Here is a 22,062-nt window from a genome sequence, read left to right on the forward strand (position 1 = left end):
GCCCTCCAGAGATGTTTCTATTTATTCTTTGCTTGCAATGGCTCTGCATGCTCTTAGCCCCCCACGCAGCAGCCCCCGCTCCTCAGAGAGTGGTGCTGAGGCTGGACCACGTGTATCTCACTGATGAAAGCTCTGTGGTCTGGCAGAGTGCAGAGAGTCATAGGATCATGGAATCATAGAATCACAGAATGGTTAGAGCTGGAAGGGACCCTAAGGATCATCTAGTTCCCTCACCCCTGCCCTGGGCAGGGACACCTCCCACCAGACCAGGTTGCTCCAAGCCCCGTCCAACCTGGCCTTGAACCCCTCCAGGGATGGGGCAGCCACAGCTTCTCTGGGCAACCTGGGCCAGGGACTCACCACCCTCACAGGAAAGAATTTCTACCTAGTATCTCATCGAAATCTCCCCTCTTTCAGTGTAAAGCTGTTAGCCCTCGTGCCATTCGCTTCCTCCCACCCCCATGGTCTTGTGAAACAGCTTGTGGGCTCTCCCCACACCACCTGCTTGGCAAATCCAGCCTTTCATCCCTAGCAGACTATGTCCCAGATTGGCCAAACCCATGAAGAGACCTCCACCATCTCCGACAAGCTTTGGAGCAGGTCCTGGAGCAGGAAATTTGCTCCAGATACTCTTGTGCTGCTTCAGTGCCACACGTCCATAATTTCCTTTGAGTCAGCCAGTGAAGTTCTCAAGCCTTTCTGCCAATGTGGAGGCCAACAAGCCACCCCTAGTTTGGAGATACAACACCCATAAGGCTGGTGGGGCTGAGCCGGGCAAGGAGAGAAGCCGCGTTGCACTTCGGACCCAGCGACAGCTGCCGCCTTCCCAGCGCTAAGGCAGTAAATCCGGGGGATCCGGGTTTATTCTCCTCCAAATCACTTTATTATATTGTGAGTAATCACAAAGCCTTACAATGCTGCAGACGTTCTTTAAAAAAAAAACAACAACAAAACAACAAACTAACACAGCGACGATATTTGCCAGCTTTTGCTAAGACTTGTTTAGCTAGCAGCTAGCGAGAGGTTACACAAGGAAATCTTGCAGTCTTCAACTGGATTGTCACATTGGGTTTTGAACTTACCACAGTGGCACAAAGACAGTAACTTTGACAGTATACAATCCCTGTAACATTTCATCTACGTACAGACTTATAAAATTAAACAACTTTCTTTTTAAAAATTACATTTTCTGCCAGCAGAAAAGAATTCTCTTAAAAAGGCAAGATCCGCTAAAAAACACCCCTTTCCTCCCAAACTGCCCCCGTCTTGCGCTGCAGTTGGTTGCTGTTCCCCTCCAGATCCCGGCCTGTAGGCAGTCACGTTTAAGTTGCCTTTTTAAGAAAATTGACATGTTTCTTGTGATTGTGAAGGCTGGTTGAGCATTGCAAAGGCTCAGGAGAGGGGCAAAAGCCCCAACACCGAAAGAAAGGGTTAAAATCCCACCCTGAGGTCCCCGAACAACTCACTGAAAAGGAGACGGATAAAAAGGTGGGAGAGGGATTTCAGTATCCAAAGTGAAATGTTGAGTCTGGCTTTTATGGGCCCAATGGGTTTCAACCATCCCTAGAGACAACTGCTTTGGGCAATAGGGTTTCCTTTTGCAAAGGCCTTTGGGGGTGTGAGGACGAAGCCTGAGCTCCTCCCAACACTCCTAAGGAGGGTTGTCGTTTGGGTTTCTATCTGCATCACCTTTGCATGGACTTCCCTAAATCAGTTTCAAACGTTGAAGGTCACCCTGATGCAAGGCTGGGCTTAGAAACCAAGCTGCAGATCAGCCTGAGCAGGACTCCCATCCACAACGTCCCTTCCAATTCCCAGGAACGAGCGTGCCAGATGTGGACCAGTCCTCAGCAGACACCTCCACTGCAGGAGCTCCTACAAACAAGGCTTCACACATGGCATGGAGTCATTCTGTGCTGCCTTCCCCTGCTTTCTCCTAGCCTGAAGAAGAAGAGGGACAAGACATGCTTTGCCAGCATTTCAGCAATGGAGGAAAAAATGAGCAAACCTCTGAGGACCAGGCTTTTTATCAGATTTCAGTCGGCAGCCAAGGAGCTGTGTGAGAGAAAGAAAAAAGCTACAACCCTGGAAAATAAACCCCAAGATCTTTCCCCTGATAGGCAAAGCGCTCCAGGGTCACAGGCGTCAGTGCTAATTCTTCCCCTGGCACGTTCTGGGGAGCGTTTTGGCACTGGAAATTGCCTCACGCGCGCCCAGCTGAGTCACAGATGTTGTGTTCAGATGGGGAACATCAGCGTGGAAATAGCTTACTCTCACGTCCTCTGAGCCTGCGTCTTGGTTTGATAAGGTTGTCAAACGAGAATCCGTGTCAAAGTTTTCTTCCAAGCTTCCCCAGAAAGGGAACGGGGATTTTTTTTTTTAAATTTTTTTTTTAAGCTTGGCTACACGATCTCTTCACTTCGCAACTCAGTCGGTTTGCTTCGTTGGAGGTTGGTTCCTGGGTGAGAAGTGGCTGTTGGCAGACCCCTCTGCTTCCCTTGCTCTGTTGCGCATCGGCTCTGAGCAATGGCTCGCTAAGGTTAGAAAGACAGGAGGCTGCCAAGGTTGGACCTGAAGTAATTAGACATGAAAAGGGTAGAGATGGGAAAACAGGGAGCAAATTGTGGGAAAAGTTCTCGACTCACTCAATGTTCATTGCACACCTATGCAAATAACATGTAAAAACCAGCACATTAGGAGTACCCTGTATTCAGGTTGGTCTGGAAATGTTTCTTCAAGGCTGAAAGTGCATGACAGGGAACGGAGTGCTGCTAATGAAGGCAACAACCAGAAGGCACTTCTTGGGGAGTAATAATTAAAAAAAGGATGATGCACGGGTTTGTAAGCAAGCAGCTACGGAGTCGGTACATTTTGGCGTGTGCTCTGGTGAGACGTAGCTTTGCTCCTACAAACGTGTCTGGGGCATGAAGGTTTGCTCCAGACCGACCATTCTGCCCTGGGACCTGCAGAGCAGCTCGGTCCCCCTTGTCCAGCGTCACCGCTCTTGAGCCAACGGGCTGCGTGCAGGACCTCAATGCACCTGGTAAAATTGGGACCCTGCAGATGACGTGGGGCCAGGATTTGAGAGTTTATAAAATCCACGAACAATCAAGTATTGGCATATACAAATATATAAATTATTGACAGTTTTACAAAAGGCACACTGCAAGCCATCTCAGTCCGACACCTGTACAAATCCCACGGCCCCCCGCCCTCCCTTCCCCACACCTTCTCCCCAGCTTTCATCACGAAACGTAAGGTGCTGCTGCTACGGACCCGTGGCTGTCGTGGCAACTGAGGACCTCTTTTTTGGTCAGCCCGATTTGTCGGTGGTACTGTCCTTCTTTGATGGTCTTAAGACACTGTATGTTCTTCCCCAAGGTGATGCTTTTGATGGAAGGCAGGTATTTCAGCGCAGTCTTTGGCAAGGATGACACACCTGTCCCAGAGAGGTTGAGCTCTTGTAGGGAGTTCAGACCAAAGATAACTTCAGCAGTCAGTGACTTCAAGTTGGGATTGATGGATAAATCCAGAACCTGGAGGGCTGGTAGTTCCTTGAAGCTATAAGGATTTAATTCTCCAAAGCCACGCAGGCCACTGAGGGATAAATGAATCAAATCTTTCAGCCCTGTGAAGTCTCCTTTCTCAATCTTGACTAGAGGGTTCCCGTCAAGATTTAAGTATCGGAGAGGAATCCCTTGAAGGTTTGGTACAGACGTTAGCCTGTTTCCAGAAAGATTTAAGTTCTGGATGTTGGGGATGCTCTTTTCATGGTGCCTCGTAATTGTGCTCAGCATATTATTGGATAGATCCACATTCAGGGGTTTTCCTTGACCTTTTGAAGCAAAAATGTCCATAGCTATATCCAAAAGCTTGTTATTGCTCAAATCAATGTCACCCAAAGGAGAACTGGAGAAACAGTCCTCCGGGAGGACTTCCAGAGAGTTATGACTCAGATCCAAGGACTCCAGGTACCGAAGCCTGGAGAAGGTTGTGGAGGAAATCTTGGCAATTTTGTTGTAGCTCAGGTCAAGGCTCACCAAGGTGGTGTATCCAGGGCCAGTAAGCATCGATTCATTGATTGTTTCCAGTTTGTTTGATGACAGATCCAAGTAGGAGGTATCCAGAGGGATTGGGACGGGAACAATGTGCGAGCCTATTCCACTGCAGTCCACCTTGGTCAAGCTAAAGCTGTCAAAGAGACCAAAGCTTTCCACTTCACAGTGGCAGCCGGGGAAGCAGGTTTTGGTGGTACCAAAACAAGGAAGGAGAAGCAGGAAATTGAACCAGGCCAGGAACTGCATTGTTGACCTGGAAAACAAGACAATAAGAAAAGAGATTTAATTGCTGTAGAAGTTACTTAACTGAAGATGTGTAACAGTCTGAGTTGTGCAGTCTTCTCCTCTGTCTTTCTAAAGGGATAAATTAAGTACACCCTTAAATAGCATGGACGTCCTCCTCTTTGTCTCTCATATTGTGAACCCCATTGCAAATTTAATGGAGAAAAAAATATTGGGCTAACAGTCTTTGCAGATATAATGAAGTTGGCACAACTGGAAATTCACCGTAAAGACAGTAGGCTGCCTTCAAGCAAGATGCCAACAGGCATCCTTTTGGCTGGACCACGGAAGAAGCTAAATGACAGCTCCAACCCTGAGTCATTTTACAGCCTGGTGAAATTCAGCACACAGAGGTCTTCATGTCAGGGCATCCATGTGAGATTTGGGAGCGCCAGGTTCCAGATCCTGCATTGGAGAAATCATGTAGGCTGTGCGCCCAGTGGGAGCCTTAGGTGTCCAAAACCCTTATCAAGAAAGGAAAAACCAAACCTCCGTTCAAATTTCTTATAGATGACAAAGATAACGGCATCATCAGAACATCATCCAGGATGAACGGCTAGAAAAGCTAGCTACCTCCTGGACAAATGGCCAGCACGTCTCCCTTGCTTAGACTTCAGATGCAAATTTAGAAGTGTTTAGGTAGGTAAGATCATTGCTTTATATCAGGTGGCTCAAACCCACCCTCCTTGGGCTGGTGCTGGAGCAGAGGAACCATGAACTGCTCGGTCTAACCCAGACTGTGCTGTGGTGGCCCCAACCTCCTGCACAGTCATTAGTGGAGAGAGCCAATTTGTTTCCTATAGAGCCTCTGGGGAGTCTTTGCTAATTACATTAAGTATTCTCTCTGATTAACAATGACAGCAAGCAAGGAGCTCTCTCCATCCCTCTGGGTTTGACCCTCCTCCATCTAAGATGTTTCTGTCTCTCCGTTGTCATAGTCAAGGAAGGAAGAGAGCTGATGAGCACCTCTCCAGCTTTGCTGGACCTCTTCAGATCACATCGTAACAACTCCTCCGCACAACTGTGGGCAACAGCAGCTGCGTGATTTCAAGAGCCAGCCAAAAAAGCTTTAGCTCTGCATCTCTGGGGAGGGTAAATTGGAGCATGCCAGCATCCCCACAGGTCAGCAGAGGCAGCAAGAGCTGCCCTCGCTGGTTCCCATTGCAGTCATGGGTGACGGCTCCTCATGCCTTACAAATGGTCTCCAGGAGGCCGGCAACAAAAACTCCCACCGAACCAGGCAAGCAGACCCACCAGCACCACTCTTTGGCTACGCTGCTGGCAATAAACAGAGACTCACGTGCCAAGCACTCATTTAGCCAAAAAAACCCCAACCCAATCCCCTTTAACTGCATGTTCCTGTCCCCATCTCAGCCCCACCACCCCCCCACCACCCCGGTCTCTATTCTCACCTTTCCCGCGGCTGTTTAAAAGCACTTCATTAACTTCCTTGCAGTATCATCTTTCCCACACAGCCTTTGATCTGGCTGAGACGCCTTCCCCCCAGCCCCTGCACCTTCCCAGGACCATTTCCTAGAAGTTCACACTTCATCTTCCCTCACCTACCCCTTGGCAGCAGTTTCTCTCCCTTTTCAGTGTGGTCTTCTTGGCCCTGCTCTCCTTCCCAGGAGACCAACCCAGGGATTATGTGCCAATGTGCAAAAGAAGTGCAAAGGGGGAAGAGCGTTGCAAAAATATTGTCCTGATCACCGATACAAGTTGGCTGGTGGTAACTCCCAGACCTCCTGCAAATAGAGAGCAGAGATTGGGACTCTGGCCAAAGAGCCTGCAACCAAAGCATCGCTAACAGCCAACGCGCAATCCTCCAGGGTCCATTATTCTACAGAAACAACAGAAAATCAGTAAGATGAGCCCTAGTTGCAGCCCATCTCGACTATTTCTTGAGAAAACACATGTGTGTGCAGAGGGAACGCAGGGGGTAGTGCTCCTTTCTGCAGGCGCAGTTCCACATATCCCTTTCCTAATGGCATCAAGGCTGATCCCCTCTCGTTCTGTGCAGACAGACCATAGCTTGCTCCCTTCTTCAGTCCCTCCTAAACTAAAATTTACATTTTTCTCATGAAGCTGCATTTGGAATGCACTGAAATGTTTTATTACCAGGGGAGATTAGAGCAGTGGGGAGCTCTTTGGGAGCTCAAAAAGCAAAATCCCAAATGTTAAATATTTCACGTACAGGGAAGTACCTGCGTTAGTGTCAGCTCAGTCTACTGGTATTTCTCCTCCCAAATCCCACCCAGTGGCTATTCCCACCTCATCTCTCGACAAGGAAAGCGCCTCCTAACTTCTTCTTCAAAAACCCAGCTCAGTTCCTCATGGCTTCCCATTGACTCTGGTGGGAGGTGGATCAGACCCCAGCAGTCCAAAACACATCAGTGTGAGACTTGGCTTTCTGAGCACTGCTAAGACCTTTGTGGGCTCCTGATGGGCCACCTGAAGGAAAGCAAGAGGGCAATCTCCAAAGTCCTAGTTTAACTGGGAACAAACATTTTAATAGGGCCTGTAGCAATAGGACAAGGGGTAGTGGTTTTAAACTAAAGGAGGGGAAGTTCAAACTAGATACAAGGAAAAACATTTTTACAATGAGGGTGGTGAAACACTGGCACAGGCTGCCCAGGAGGGAGATGCCCCATCCCTGTAAATATTCAAGGTCAGGTTGGACAGGGCTCTGAGCAACCTGATCTAGTTGAAGATGTCCCTGCTCATGGCAGGGGGTTGGACTAGATGGCCTTTAATGGTCCCTTCCAACCTAAGCCATTCTGTGATTCTATGAACTGAGAGGAGAATCAAAGCCAGTGCTGGGCTTTGATATGTGGCTGCTCAAGCTCCTTTTGACATGGGAATTCTCTTCCTGATCAGCCTCAAAAATGATCGCCAGAAGTGAGCAGATACAGCGACTCCCACTGCAACATCCATGGCACCAGCCAGCAGCAAGCATGAAACTTTATGCAGCTGAAATGCAGTACGCAAAGCTCAGCTTAGGTACTCGCACAGCATTTATTGCCTCTTCCCTCCTCGCAGCACTGCCCCCAATTCTCCCTTACTGGCTCTGCAATTGCTTTGCAGATGAGATGCAATCCATTACCACCAGTTAAAAACTCCCTCACGGAGCAACAAGAAACATTCACACAATAACAAGCCCCTTGGCCAATATCTCTGATAAAAGATAGGAGAAATAAAGGCACTGGTCATCTTCTAGTCTACGAAAAAGACTCCTGCAGTGCTAGATAATCAACGAAGAGCTTAGTCAGGTACAGGCATGCTTCATCATCATATGGCGCAATCGATAGCGCTCTTTGAAATGGGGAAAGAAACATGCCGCAGGCATTTACAGTTCATCTGTGTACAGCGTGCACTTGAAACCGCATCAAATTGCCTTTGGATTGCTGCCTACGAGCTGCTCTGTTGATAAAGGCAGGAAGCCAAGGCATCCCCTCGTAAAAGGAAGATGAGTTATCCTCCTGCAGCACTGGGGAGATTCACCTGGAGGAAACACCACGGGCCAGCAGCCACCAGCCCCATCACCTGGGACGGCGAGGGGAAAGCCACCAGGAGAAAACAGCCTGCTTTCAAGATGGTTCAGCCATGACCTCCTCTTCTATGGTTGTTGTGGTGTGGAGAGATCCCAAGAACAAATTTTGGCCACTTGACTGCTCTGGAGGGCTCGTTATACCCACTGATTTCAACAGGACCTGCTGGGGGTGCAGCATCATCCCCCACATTTCAGGTGCCCAGAGTGTCCGCAGGGCTCTTGTCTTTCTACCTTGCTCATCCTTTCTGCATGCCAAGTATCCTGAGACAACCCCAAGGAGACACAGCGGTGGCTAATGGAGCACCAGCAGGGTGCCAGCCTTCTCCTCCAAGTTCCACATCTCTCCCTGAGCCTGCAGATGCCCCGACACCTGCTCCCTCCTCTGCTCATCCCCAGCACCATCACGTGGCAGGACCCAGGTGGAAACCTCACACTGAGATTTCTCTGCCAAAAAAAAAGGGTAAAATTTGATTTTAAAACCAGCCTGCAGAGGAAAGCTAGGTCTCAGCTGATGGCTGGGGAGGTGGGAGGGAGGAAAGCCCTGTCACTGTGTTGTTGCAAATTCACTCTTCTCATTGCACTTGATTTCCTCCTTCTCCGCTTCCTTAAAGACTTTTCTCACTGTCTTCCCTGATCCACAGATGAGATTTTGCCACCTCGTTACAACCCAATGGAGATGTGCTAACACGTCCCACCTTGGATGGAAGCCCATTGCTCAGGGACTGGTCCCCACCTCGGGAATGTGGAGATGAAGAAGATGCTACCTAAGCTACCTCCGGTTGCCCTGGCAACCACCAAGCTGGAAATCCCTATAGCCAAAAATCAAGGACTAATTAAAAAATAATAAAAGGGGGAGGTGTTTGAAAGTTCTTTGTTTGATGGAGTCAGGAAACAGACAACCCTGTTCTTCACACTTGCAACCCGCTGCTTCCCTGAACATGCCACTTGGCAAAGCATCGGCTGAAATGCAGCTGGAGTCAGGGCTGAAGACCTAAAGTCACCCAACGAAGCTTAAGGTACATGAGTAAGAAGTGCAGAAATCCCAGGTTGTCTCTATGGTGGGGTGAAGAGAAAGAAATTGCTCCAGAAGGGGATGAAACCCACCTAAGGCCAGACCCATCCTTGCAGATGCCCCATCTCTCCCTTGTCCATGGTGGAACAGGATGCCCAGTCTCCCTGGGGTACTGCATCCTACCCCATCCCTGGCTGCATTTTCCAAACCCAAGTCTCGGCCAGCAACCAGCTGCACCCAGGATGAATCAGTTCCGCTCACTCATCCAACAAAAAAACGCCTATTCTTCCTTTCCCCCCTTCGGTGGGTCAGTTTTCCAGCAAATCCATCTGCCCAGCCACGGGGTTACACAGGAATGAGGAAAAGAGGACCCATCTTTTCAACAGCAGCCCACCATTAGAGCAGATCAGGTATGACATGAATCCCTGCATGTCTTGCTGAACAGATCCTGGTAACTTCCATTTTTTTTTTTCTGCCAAGGTGCTGCTGGATTAATTCTGGATTAACAACAAATAGAGCAACCTTTAAAGGAAAGAGGCAAAAAGGAAGGGCTGGACTCTGCCTATCCCAAATAGAGTTGCTGCTCTAGCAAAGCATGATGGAATTGCAACTCCTTCAACACCCTTTGCAACACCCTTACTAGCAACGATATTTCATCAGGGGGAAGAGCTGGGAATTGTCTCCTGTCTCTTGCATCAGCCAAGTGAAAAACAGCAAAGTCTTTATAGCAAGGCCCACAAAGCCCACTTGGCTGCATTCGCTAATTGGGGGCAGGGGAAAGGGAAAGCTATTGGAAAGCGAAACAAGCTGCATAGGTTATGACAGAGGCCATAAATCCTCCAGACTGGGGAAAGAAAAAAAAAAAAAAAAAAAAAAAAGATGAGATAGTTGGCTCTTTCTCTCTTTAAATACTTGGGAGGCTCCAAGAGGCAGCTGGGATGGTGGCTCCAGCAGATTGCTCCGGAGCACCAGGATGCTCTTGAGTTGCTTCTCCCACAACAAAAGCGCTTCAGAGACCTCTTTGTGTCTTTGTGTTTGTTTTTTTTTTTTTTCTCCATTAATTATTCTGTAAAATAGGAATAATTACCGACTAAAGCACGGCACTAGCAACAGCTACACTTTTCCAGTGCGGACTCTCCCGGGCTGAGTCCAAATGAGGCCACGGAGGCAATCGCAGACCGGTCTCCAGATCCCACGCGCTGGCGCGAGCAGACAGCAAAACTGCCTCAAACCAGCCTACAACCAGAGACTACTAATCCCTTAACTCGCAGGCACACACCCCTCACATGATAAAGAAACTGCTGCCGACAAGGTTACTCTCCTTTTTCTTTTTTTTTTTTTTCTTTTTCTTTGTGTGAATCCATTGAAAGTAAAGGTCATCCAGGCTTTTGCTCTGCCTGCTTCAGACTGGCTCTTCCCTGCAGAAGGGGTCCCCACATGCATGCAGCAAATAATTGTGCTTACCCCTCTCTACAAAGCTTATTAAACCAATTAGTGCTTCCTCACAAAGGAGTTCTGGTGTAAATGGGAAGGGGGCTTTCTGACCCATTTGTTATTTTGGGGGTTTTTTGCTGGTTTGGGGGTACGCTTTGCAAATACCGGCCCTGGTTTTATACGCAGTGTTTGTGACTTCTTGGATTTAAGGAGAGGAGGGCTAATGAGAATCCAAGAAGTATCTGCTGCTTGGGTTTTAGCATTTGCTTTGGTGGGTTTGGGGGAGTCCAGTGGAGTTACTCTTGGTGTCAGTGGCAGCAGGATGAGAATCAGTCCCTTGGCTCTTCTAAATTCATCTTGGTTTAATGGCGCCCTCCATCAGGAGCCATTGCACAAGTCACTTTTGGGTGATAAGTTATCGCCCTTCACTTCACGCTGGTGGTTTTATCTGCTTAGAGAACAGAGCCATCCTCAATCACCCCTCAGGATATAGAGAAGGGGATGTGCAACCCCGTCTTTGCCTTCTCCTCACCCTATTTCCCCCACCAGTGTGTGCAAGCAATTGGATGGGGGAAACTCAGCCACTGGGGCGGTGGCTTTAGCCCTTATGGCTCAATGTAAAGAGACAGTGAAGGCCTGAACAGGAGCTAAAACCATCCTGCCAGTGCCTGAACACTTTTTGTTTGATCTTCCCGCTCACTGGGGAAAATGAAAAAAAAAAAAAAGAAAAAAAAAAGAAAAAAGAAAAAAATAAAAAAAGAAAAAAAGAAAAAAAGAAAAAAAGAAAAAAGAAAGAAGAAAGAAGAAAGAAGAAAGAAGAAAGAAGAAAGAAGAAAGAAGAAAGAAGAAAGAAGAAAAAAGAAGAGATAAAAGAGAAAAGAGAAAAGAGAAAAAAGAAAGAAAAAAGAAAAAAGAAAAAAGAAAAAAGAAAAAAGAAGAAAGGAAAAAAAAGAAAAAAGAAGAAAAGATGTATCTATGAATTCCTTTCCACTTTAATGATTTCTAATAATGGATGTAGAAGCACCTCCTCGGCATTCAGTCAAGAGCCCCACCACCAAAGGGGGAGTTATTAGCAAGTAATTAACCCAGGGTATCAAGAATCTACATTACCAGGCTATGGAAGAAAAATATGCAATAGGCACCAAACTGGGGACGGAAAGAAAATGTCATCTCTCCTCCGTCAATGCAGAGCCATGGGTTGTATTTAAGGCAGGCCAGGGGTGTGGCGTGATGGGGATGGGTGGGCTCAGGATGGGATTTCTCCTCTCTGACCTGTGGGTCCCCAGGCATCACAGGAGGTAGCCAAGACAAGCAGATCTTGAACCAGTGGCTTCTTTGCTCTGCAGAGAGCTTTGTCGCCACCCAAGTGATTTTAAGAGGGGACCAAACTGCCACAAAGAGAGATGAGACCTGGTCTAGTGGGAGTTGTCCCTGGCCAGGGCAGGGGGTTGGAACTAGGTGATCTTTAAGGTCCCTTTCAACCCAAACCATCCTATGATTCTACAATTCTATGAGATGCTGCTCACAGATCTGAACAAGAACCACATTGCTCTGCATCAAGTCTATCTTTGCAAGACTCGAATCTCACAAAAAACCCCATGGAATCTGGGGTTTGGACAGCCAGAATGGCCAAGGAAGGCAAAAACAAGACGTCATTCCTCATTTTCGCAATATCTCAGTTGGCTTTTCTCAGCTCCGGACACAGAGAAACTGCTGAGCCAAAACCACAATGATTAACCACCATCCCACTGATTCTCTCCATCCTTCAGGGAGATTTTCATAGACGTTACAGGGGACGAGACAGAGGAGATCAGCGAGAGCGAAGCCAAGTTGTTAAGCATCAGACACATTTCATAACCCCAAAGCCAAAACGCCCCTCAGTCCACCACATGGGCTGCAGAGAAGACATATGGGATTGATTAAGAGGGAACCCAGCACCTCCAAACCCTACAGCTTCACACTATGGGGTTGTTTTCAAACATATGACGTGCCTTGCTCAGCTGAAACAGCCTCTGCTGTATTTTTTTCCTTTAAAGTAAAAAAAAAATTAAAAAAAAATCCTTTATTTTTAAAAGAAATGGAGAACCCTATTAAAATAATCTTTGCTCCAACTGTTAATGTCACAAATCCCATCTGCTTTGCAAGACGCCATGGGTAATTTATCATCCTCGTATTTAAACAGCTAATAGTTTATTCCACTTATGCAATCCCTCCCCCCCGCCCTCCCCCAGCATCCCTCATCCCCCCTCAAGGAGGAAATCAAGGTGCGGTGTGGTGTGTTTTTGTCTCTGACAAAAGGAAACCTGTGCGGGCAGGTCTGCCAGCCCATACGGCAAGTTCCAGCTGATTTACATCCGCGGCTGAAATACGGACAATTTCTGCCGCCCTGAGAGCTCCGTGCCTCGAAAAGCCGCATCTTGGAAGCAAACAGCAGCCCAACTCCCGGGAATTTCGCCTCAAGTGGGAAAAAGTCGGTGCTACCTCCAGCATGGGCAAATTAGGAATTAAATCTCAGCCGCAGCAGGGTTTTGCACAAAAATCCCCTTTCCCTGCTCAGCCCAGGAAGCTCTCATGTTAATGGCGGTTTTATTCGAGGTGGGGGAAACAGTCTCCCGTGGCTTTTTGAAAGCAATTTTGCTCGCCAGCCTCACGCCGAGCTGTGCTTGTGCCCGGAGGAGGCGTTCCCAAACGGAAATGAAGTTTGCCGAGCCTCCGGAGCAGCTGCGGGCAGGGGAAGGCAGGCATCGGGGCAGCGTGGCACCTCCCGGCAGCAGCCCTATGGATTCATGGGGCTTACTGGGAGCAGAGGGGATGCGAGCATCCTGGCCCCACCGTTGCTGCCTGGCTATGCCAGCTGCAGGACCACTCAAACTGGGAGCATCGGCAGCCACACACCGGTTCATGGAATCACAGAATGGCAGGGGTTGGAAGGGACCTCTGGAGACCATCCAGTCCAACCCCCTGCCAGAGCAGGGTCACCCAGAGCAGGTTGCACAGGAATGTGTCCAGGTGGGTTTGGGATGTCTCCAGAGATGGAGACTCCACCACCTCTCTGGGCAGCCTGTTCCCAGGCTCTGGCATCCTCAAAGGAAAGAAGTTTTTCCTCATGTTCAGACAAAATTTCCCATGTTCAAGTTTGTGCCTGTTGCCCCTTGTCCTGTCACTGGGCACCACTGAGAAGAGTCTGGCCCCATCTTCTTGCCACCCGCCCTTTAGCTCTTGCTGAGCATTGATGAGATCCCCTCTCAGCCTGCTCTTCTCCAGGCTGAACAGCCCCAGGGCTCTCAGCCTTTCCTTAGCACAGAGATGCTTCAGTCCCCTGGATCATCTTTGCAGCCTCCGCCGGACTCTCTCCGGTAGTTCCCAGCAGCCCGGGATGTACGGGATCGAACAAAGCGTCCACAAGGGATGCAGGAGCTCAGGGCTTTCTCCTGCTGCAGCATTACCCCGGGGGTGACCACCCCAAAACTTTTAACCCCCTCAAAGCTCCTGCTTCCCATCCGTCCTCTCTGCTTTTTAACCATGAGCATTTCCAGGAACAGGAGGTCTCACTGTCCCAGCACTCGCTGAGCCTAACACAGACCTCATCTCAGCCAGGAACACAAATATTTTCTTAACTGCCTCAAACTCGGCCCAAACAGGATCTTTATCATAAACCCAGCGACAGATCCCAGAACGGGAGGTCTCCGTTGCAGAGGAGTTATTTTGGCACAAATAGGTTTACGAACCAGCCCTTCAGTGCAGCAAAGGGAGAGGTTTACACCTTAGTTTTACACCAGCCCTAACGCATTTTGCTGTAGAGGGACCTGGTGAAGCCACCAGCAGATCCCCATCCACCATCCCCGATGCCCAAGGGCTCACCATGATGCATGGAGGGAGGCTGCGAGTACCCAGGCTTTCCTGGGTACCAAATCACAGCAGGAACCTTGGAAGCATTAAACCCTCCTTCTTCGGGGCTGCATCCCCCTTTGCAAAAGATCAACTTAAAAATGATGGATCACATCTACAACGTTGGGGTTGCACATGCTTCCCCCTCTTCTCCGACCGTTCCTGGTGTCAGGCTAAGAAAGCCAAGAAGCTGACATGAATTTTTAAAGCATAAAACACCTGAGGCAGGGCCATATTTCTTAGCAGGTCAATTATTGAATGCTGAAATGACCCTAGCAAGCTTTTCCTGTAGCCTCAGCCCTTGACAATCCTCTCCCGCACCTGGCCCCCAAACCCAGGCGGTTCCTATCTCAGCTCCTGCTACAACAATACTTGTTCGTAGCACTGCGGCTCCCAGAGACATGATATAATTCAGGAGGAATGCACTCTGGGACCAACACCATACGCCAGGCCAGTGGGAAACGTTAAGAGGTGCAGCACGGGGAGAGGAAACCTCCTGTCCATGCCGGACGCTTCATGGTTTTAACTGATAATAGAGCTGCTCAGCCGGATCACGGTGGCCAGCTGGGGAATGCCATGTGCCATGCGTGTCCCTGGGATGCCGGATGCCACATCCCACCCCAGGAGAGCGCAGGTTGCAAGGACCCACCAGCAGCTGCCTGGTCCATGAGGGAAAGGCACAACATCTGTGGATGTACCCCACATCCCCAGCGTCGTTTGATTTCAGCCATCCCGGTGGGCTGGTTTGAGCTGCAGAAGGACTACGCTGCATGGATGGACATGGATGGGTTCCCCTGGAGAGGATGAGCTGGGCAGGGGGAAGGAAGGAAGAGAGAGGAGGGATGGTGCCAGGCGAAGGCGATACCTCCCGGGGTGGCTGGAACTAGATCGGGGGTTGGAACTAGATGATCTTCAAGGTCCCTTCCAACCTAAACCATTCTGTGATTCTATATGATGCCTCTGCCCTTCCCGGTGAGACAAGGGAGCGAATAGCTCATAGCAGCCCCACCATCCTGTATCTCTAAGGTCTTTCCAGCTCTTTCTCCTTAAAACAGAGGTGGCTGCAAACCAGGTGTCCAAACGCTGCCTCTGATGGCATGTCTTGGTCATGGTGCTCTGCCTGGTCCCAGCAAGCAGAGGCAGCCAGCACTGCCCGAAATCATGCAAAAAGAAGAGGGGAAAAGAATTTCCCCCCAGCTGGGCAACGCCTCCAGCCCTGGCAGAAGGATTTTAGGAGGACTCCATGCAGCTTTAGCTCTCTGAAACAAAGCAGCTCCCAACCTCCCTTCTATCAGCCCTGCGGGGCTGTTGGCTTCAATAGGGGAGGGCAAAGCGAGGAGGCAACACTATGCTGGGTGCCCCTCGGCATCGCCCCAGCCTGCCCATGGCTTCTTTGTGGGCTTTTTATTTATTTTTGTGGCTGTGGGTTTGGTTTTTTTTTTTTTCCATGCACAATAATCTCCAGGCCTCTTTGCCGCCTGTGGCTCTCAGCGTGCAGCTGCAGACCCTCCACCGAGGAGATAATAAATACAATCCTGGCCGTTATTGTTGCAAACAGCACAGCTGGAGGCTCCCGTCTCGTTCCCCTCCCGGCCTTTCTTCCCCCCTGCCCAAATAATTCTTGCAACGTGACGCTGCGAACAATGAACGCCAGCAAAATCTCTCGGTGGAGCATCAGCTGGAGCTTCAGGAGCTGCCCCAACCCTGGCGAAGCGTGTGAGACATTCGCTACGCCCAGCAGGTCTCCGAGAAGATTTGGGAAGGGGGGATTTGGGGAGGGGAAGGGGGTCTGGGTAAAGCTGACAAAGGGTCTAGCAGCAGGGCATCATCCCCACCGCGGTTCCCAGCCCAGATGCTGCTCAACTGCCCCAGGGATGTGATGTTGTGGCATCTCCTGAGCTCTTAGCCTGCCTTCCCTGGCACAGGATCCTCCAGTCCCTCTTGGCTGGCATGGCATCTTGGAGACAAAGATCATCTAAAGTAGGTTTGGAGAGACGCATCCCCAGCAGGACCCATTTCTCACTGATGTTACCACAAGTCCCCATTCATGTGCCTCCATTTCCCTCCTGACACCTTAAGGTTGACGAACCCCAAGGCCAAGAGGTCTTCGTTCAAGTGTGGGGATGGGGGTGCCATCTCCAAGTTCAAATCTCACCAGCTTAACTGGGAATGGAGCACAAGCCAAGGCACCCTGGTCTCACCCCATAGAGAAGCCCCTTGCCAATGCCACTGCTGCCACAACGGGTCCAGACAAATGCCACCACTGTCCTCATGCACCATGCCCAGCTCCTGCCTTGCCTGGACACTCCGGGGACACCAGCCCTGCTTTGCCCTTTGCAAAATGGGCAGCCAGGCTGGGGGACATGGAAAGGGATGTCTGGGAAGGTGGTTGTGCTAGAGAAATATCTAAGCACCTCTCAAATCAGTTTTGTGGACTCTAAACCCTGACTGCCAACAGCAGACCTGCCTCTCCAGGGACCTCTACCCACCCATGCTGCTCACCTCCCCTGCCTCCATCCTGTCCCCATCCCTGTCCCCTTGTTTTTGGCGCAGCTCTGTGACACTCCTGCCATGCCATGGAGATGCCACAAGTCACCCAGGACACACACAACCATCTTCCTTTACCATTTAATCCTGTATTAAGCCACCTCCTAACCCAATTTGACCTGATTTCACTCTACCTGACCAAGAGAGTAAGAATTCCCAAATTACAGCATCCTCAGAGGTGTCCTCTGTATGGACTACACGGTGTTGGCCCCTTGCACCCCGTTTCTTCCCCCAAAGCCAGGGGAGGTCACTGTGTTGCGAACACAGAGATAGGGACATCACCGTGGGACATTCAGGGACAGTCGGTGAGAGCAATGCTCTCCCCTAATGCATGATACTGGCCAAGTTCAGAGTTACCCTCTGAGCCTCCAATCCTCTGAGCTGGAGACCTCATGCAAGAGGCGGCAAAGCTTCGATCCTGGGTAGATACAGGGGCTGCACCTTGGGTGGGAACTGAGCCTTTGCACTGGGATTAAAGGTATTTAGAGGAAAGATCTCCTCCACCCTGCTGAGTGAAGCTTGGCCTCGCCGTGCGCCCTGCTACAGACATCTCATTCTCAAGGATGGGAAGAAAATGGGCGATTTTGGGGTCAGGGACGTGCCCTGCCCCACGTGGAGAACTCTGCGCACATTTGTCACTTTAGATGTGATGGGGTTGAGGAATCACGTCTGGTTTGACCCATCTGCCACAGCAGGGCTTTGCCTTTACGTCTCAGTTTTTCCTGACAGGGGTTATCTTATTGAAAGTCAAAAAAAAAAAAAAAAAAAAAGATATCCTTATTTCTCTCCCCACCCTTGAGCTTGAGCTGCCGGGCGAGAACCAGGGGAAAGGAGAGGAGTGAGCATCACAGATACACGGACAGCTAAAGAGAAGCAGGAGGGGGGCAAGGGGAAGGAAAAGAAAGCCCACAGATGCCGGCACTCAAGACATTACACACAGCACATGGCCCTCCGCTCAGCGACGGCGGAGATAAAAGCGCTTTTTTTCCAGTTTGCCACCACTCCGACAGGCAGATTTCCAGCCTGGGTTAATGCAAGGCAGGAATGTCCCGTGCTTAAGGCAGCCAGGTTGGTTTAATCTCCTGCAGAGTCTGCGAGCCTGGGGGGGGCGGGATGTGGGGTGGAGGGGGGGGTGTGTGATTCTCAGAGCACGTATTTGCTTCTCCCCCCCCACCCCCCCACACCAGGAATACTCCAAGAAGGAATGATGGAAACTCCCAGGAAATTGAAAAAAAAATAATAAAAAAATCAAATATATATATGTATGTATAAAAAAATTGCAATACAAGTGAAAATCTCAGGGCTCCCCGGCAATGAATGGCTGAGCCGTTCATACATTCGCCTCGATGGGCCCAGGTGCCAAGTTTTAAGACAAGAAACGGCTTGCTCGAGCCAGCCTTTATCTCTTCCCGGCCCTCAACATCTCAGCGTTCGGAAGTTTCTTTTGATAGCCTGCCAGGCGGCCAGCGCTGCGGCTACCGCGCAGGGCCCGGGGGTCAGGAGGGCTGCCGGACAAGGATGCCTTGTCTTATCCCACCCTCCAGCCTCTCCTTCTCCCCACCAGCCAGCTGACAAGGGAGGAGGAGGAGGAGGGAGAAGAGAGTGAAAGAGGAGGGGGGGGGGGAAGGAAAAAAAAAAAAAAAAAAGCAGTTAGGGATAGAGGGAAAACTCTAAACCTCCGGAAGACAGTGGCTCACCTTTTTTTCCCAGTTCTGTCTCGCACCGGGGTGGCAAACACTGCTGGTCACTGCGGGGCTGGGAGAGCACAGGACGCTTTTTCCTATATTAAAAGAAAAAAAAACCAACAAAAACCCAAGAGTAACTTTTGTATGTTTTTTTTTTATTTTATTTTACAGCTTTTTCTCCCTATTCCCTCCCATCCGTTCAATGCTGCTTTATTCCTTGCACTCAATCTTAAAGAACAGGGGTGCAGGAGACCCCTCACCCCAACCCTGCAGCCTTCCCTTGCCAGTCCACTTCGCCGCTAGAAATTAATGTCCCCTGGGATGTCCCTCATGTCGTCCGGGCATTTTGTAATTGTTCCCCCCACTGCTGCCTCCGCCAGCAGCTGCTCGAATTCATTCACAAACCAGCAGCGTCTCCCCGCTCCAGGATGCTGCAAGGGAAAACCCGCCTGGGTGCTGCCAACCAACCTCCTGCCTCCCCCCCCTCCTCCGGTGCCGAGCAACGCTCACCCCGCGCACCCACTGCCTCCGGAGAGGGACCGGGCGACGACTGAGCACAGGTCAGGGCCTCGATGGGCCATTTATAACCCACAGCACCTCCTGTGTCCTCTCCGGGATGGGGACTGGCTTCCGTGGGTTGAGCGGGGACACGAGCCCTGTGCCAGCGCGGTGGCAGACACTAACCCGCCGCCGGTGGCCAGCAGCCAGCCAAGTTTGGGCTGCAGATTCACCCAGGGACGTACCAGGCTCCCTCCGGTCCTTTCAGCATCTAACACATCCAACGTGCTCCTTATTCCCGGAGAGATCGGCGAGGTGTTGGTCTAACCCTGCCTTTCCAAAGCCTCTTCTCCCAGTATTTGCTCCGCTCTCTACCGCTCCAATAAAACCCTGCGCTCCGATAAAACCCCGTGAGCTTCAGAGCAGCGATCAATGCGATATTTCAGCGCAACGCCAGCCATCAGCACGGGCAGGCTCTCTGCAGAGCAATGGCACAGTGTCCACCCAGACAAGTTTCCTACTGTAACTTCAGTGAATGCGGTTATTCAGGCTAACGGCAGCCGATTTATCATGGCAGACACCCGGGCAAAAAAAAAAATAAAATAATCTTTCGACTGGGGCGGCTGGAGGCTCCTCGCCCGGCTGCCAGGATGAACGCCGTGTGCTCGGCCCGGCTGGCCGTGAGCTCGTTACACCCGGGCTCGAAGGTCTTCGCTGCCACCGAATTCCGTTCGTTAACCGCGATGGAGAGTCGGTTAACGGCGGCGATGCCACTTCCCCACAGCTCTGTCCTCGCCGCCCTCCTCCCAGCCTTCCCGCACCCCAAGCAGAGGAGGAAAGTTGACGGACCCTTTTGTTTCCCGAGAGCTGGCACGTGTTGTGGTTTAACTGGGCTAATAAATCTGCCGTGGTCTGCGCCTTTTAATGACTGCAGCGTTAATAACAAGTTTCCATGGAGCTGCTTAAAAGTTTACAGGGTGTGTGCGTTATCAGGGGAACCCCGTGCTTTCTGACCTCCTGCTTCAAAAGTCACAACCAGCAGCTTTTTTTTTTTTTTTTTTTTTTTTCTTCTATAAGAGAACAAATAAATCTTGGTCTGCTTCCTCTCCCTTCCTGCCCCCCCGCCCCCCCCCCCCCCCCGCCCCTCAACACACCTTCCCCTCCAGCTTAATCCATTTACAGGCATGGGAAATTCCCAGGCAGGGAGCTTTGCCCTGCCTTTATCTCTGCAACCCGGGGGAGAACCCCCGCCCCACCTCTTTTGCACCTTCCAGCCTGGTCACCCCATCCAGGTGACCCCCCCTTTAAGCTTTATCCCCCTCCCTTCTCCTTTTTCCCCCTTACCTTGGGCGAGCTGCGAGCCTCCCAGCACCAAAACCCGACCAAAAAAAAAAAAAACCCCTCTCTCCTCTCCCCCTCCGCCGTGCTGGGAGGGGAGGGCCGGGAAAAGGGGGAGTGGGGAAGGGGTGGGGGGTGGAAGGGAGGGGGGGGGCTAGAGGAGGGGAGACAGGGAGCCCTGTGTGAAATCAAAGCCCCGAAACCGGGCACGGAAGGCGGTGCGGAGCCTCCAGCTGCTGCTCGGATTACTTTGCAGCCGTGGCAATCCCAAGCACTCTACAAAGCACCATTCCACCGGGGGTGAGGGGAAGGGAAGAGGGAAGAGATCCCGGCTGGAGATTCTTCATCCTCCGGGGAGAGGGAGCCGGGATGGGGGCGGCTCATACGCACCCGCTGCACCCCAAAATTCCCCCTTTGGGAAAGCCAGAGATGTGTGTGTGGGAAAGGAGTTTAACTCCATCCGAGACCTCTGTCCTCCCCCCAAACCGTACTCGAGGCGTTTTGCAGCCGATGCCCCCCCCCTCCCCCCCCCCCACCTCGCACCGCCGAGCCCCCGTGCGAGGCAAACTCATCACGCCAAAAAAAGTTTTCACACTCGGAGGTTTGGGGGGCACCCCAGCAGACACCCCCAGGGCTAGCTCTGCGCATCCCCGGCGAGGCTCAGCCCACCCCCATCCAGCGAGCCCCCCCCCAAAAAAGATAATTTGGGGGTGATGGGTGGGGGGGTGGGGAACTGCAACATCCTGGGGCTCTGCACACCCTGCGAGTTTGGGGAGGGGATGGGGGGCGGCAAGGAGGGGATGGGGGGCGGCAAGGAGGGACCCACCGGGACCGGGGAGGGGCCGGGGGAGCGGCGGGCAGGGACTCACCGGGACCGGCGAGGGGATGGGGGGCGGCGGGGGCCGGGGGGGACTCACCGGGGCGGGGGTCGGTTCCCACGGCGGGGCGGCCGCGGAGCGCGGGTTCCCACGGCGGGGAGCGGGCGCCGCCGGGAGCCGGCAGCAGCGAGGCTTGGGGCCGGGTGTCCCCTTCTTCCCTCCTCCTCCTTCCTCCTCCTCCTCCTTCTCGTCCAAGGCGTGCAGCTGGCCGGGCAAGCGGGCTGCCCCCTTCCCCGCAGGAGGAGGGAGGAGGGAGCTCAACAGATGGCTGCACACAAGGGAACATCTGGGAGGAGGAGGAGGAGGAAGAAGGAGGAAGGAGGCAGGACTTGCGCTCGGCTGTGCCACTCCTGAGCTGGCAGACCCTCCTTATGGGGGAAAAAGGGGGGGGCGTCAAGCCGGCTTTGCACACACACCCGCACACACACTCCCCCTCCCTGCTGCTTTGCATCCCTCCTGGGTAAAATCCCTTATTGTCCCTTTGCTTTCTTGGGGATCACTCCAGAGTTTACCTCAGAGCTCTTTCCAGCCCCGACCTCTGCATTTATCATAGAATCATGGAATCGCCTGGATTGGAAGGGACCTTTCAGATCATGAAGTCCAACAATCAACCCAAAGCTGACAAAAACCATTTGCAGGAGTGGGTCCTATTCCCGAACACCACCTACACCCTGTTTTCCAGGAATGTAGGAACACAGTCAGCTCCGGCACCCCGGGGTGCAGGCTTGGACAAGGCAGGGCTGAGGTCCGGGCAATTCTAGCCCTGTGCTGCAAACACAGGTTCCCAATTTGGGGGGGGAAACTTGAACTGTGGTTGCTGGCTTGGCATGCTCTGCTCCTGCTTCAGCACCCAGACCCACCACCAGCTGCCGCAAGAGATGGAAGCTACTAA

At 51.4% G+C, this 22,062-nt stretch overlaps 1 protein-coding gene across 7 annotated transcripts; it reads right to left on the reverse strand.

The window, feature by feature from the left end:
• Window positions 1-872: 872 nt before the first annotated feature.
• TSKU (tsukushi, small leucine rich proteoglycan) lies at window positions 873-21,497 on the reverse strand. Of its 7 annotated transcripts, none has more exons than XM_063326910.1 (4): window positions 21,210-21,497; window positions 18,469-18,551; window positions 5,907-6,085; window positions 873-4,311 (listed from the first exon to the last, which is right to left on the reverse strand). In XM_063326910.1, exon 4 carries the CDS (start codon window positions 4,302-4,304, stop codon window positions 3,246-3,248), a length of 1,059 nt encoding a protein of 352 aa, XP_063182980.1. In that variant the 5' UTR covers window positions 4,305-4,311; window positions 5,907-6,085; window positions 18,469-18,551; window positions 21,210-21,497; the 3' UTR covers window positions 873-3,245. The 7 variants fall into 7 exon arrangements, with proteins under 7 accessions (XP_063182980.1, XP_063183018.1, XP_063183025.1 ...); XM_063326948.1 differs by lacking the exon at window positions 21,210-21,497 and adding an exon at window positions 20,299-20,331; XM_063326955.1 differs by lacking the exon at window positions 21,210-21,497 and adding an exon at window positions 18,967-19,177.
• Window positions 21,498-22,062: the final 565 nt, after the last annotated feature.

Source organism: Chroicocephalus ridibundus, chromosome 1 (assembly GCF_963924245.1).
Source record: "Chroicocephalus ridibundus chromosome 1, bChrRid1.1, whole genome shotgun sequence".
NCBI classification, from domain to species: domain Eukaryota; kingdom Metazoa; phylum Chordata; class Aves; order Charadriiformes; family Laridae; genus Chroicocephalus; species Chroicocephalus ridibundus.

Coding starts and splice junctions, on each gene's coding strand:
- TSKU (XM_063326900.1), bottom strand. CDS start 4,304: ATGCAGTTCCTGGCCTGGTTCAATTTCCTGCTTCTCCTTCCTTGTTTT.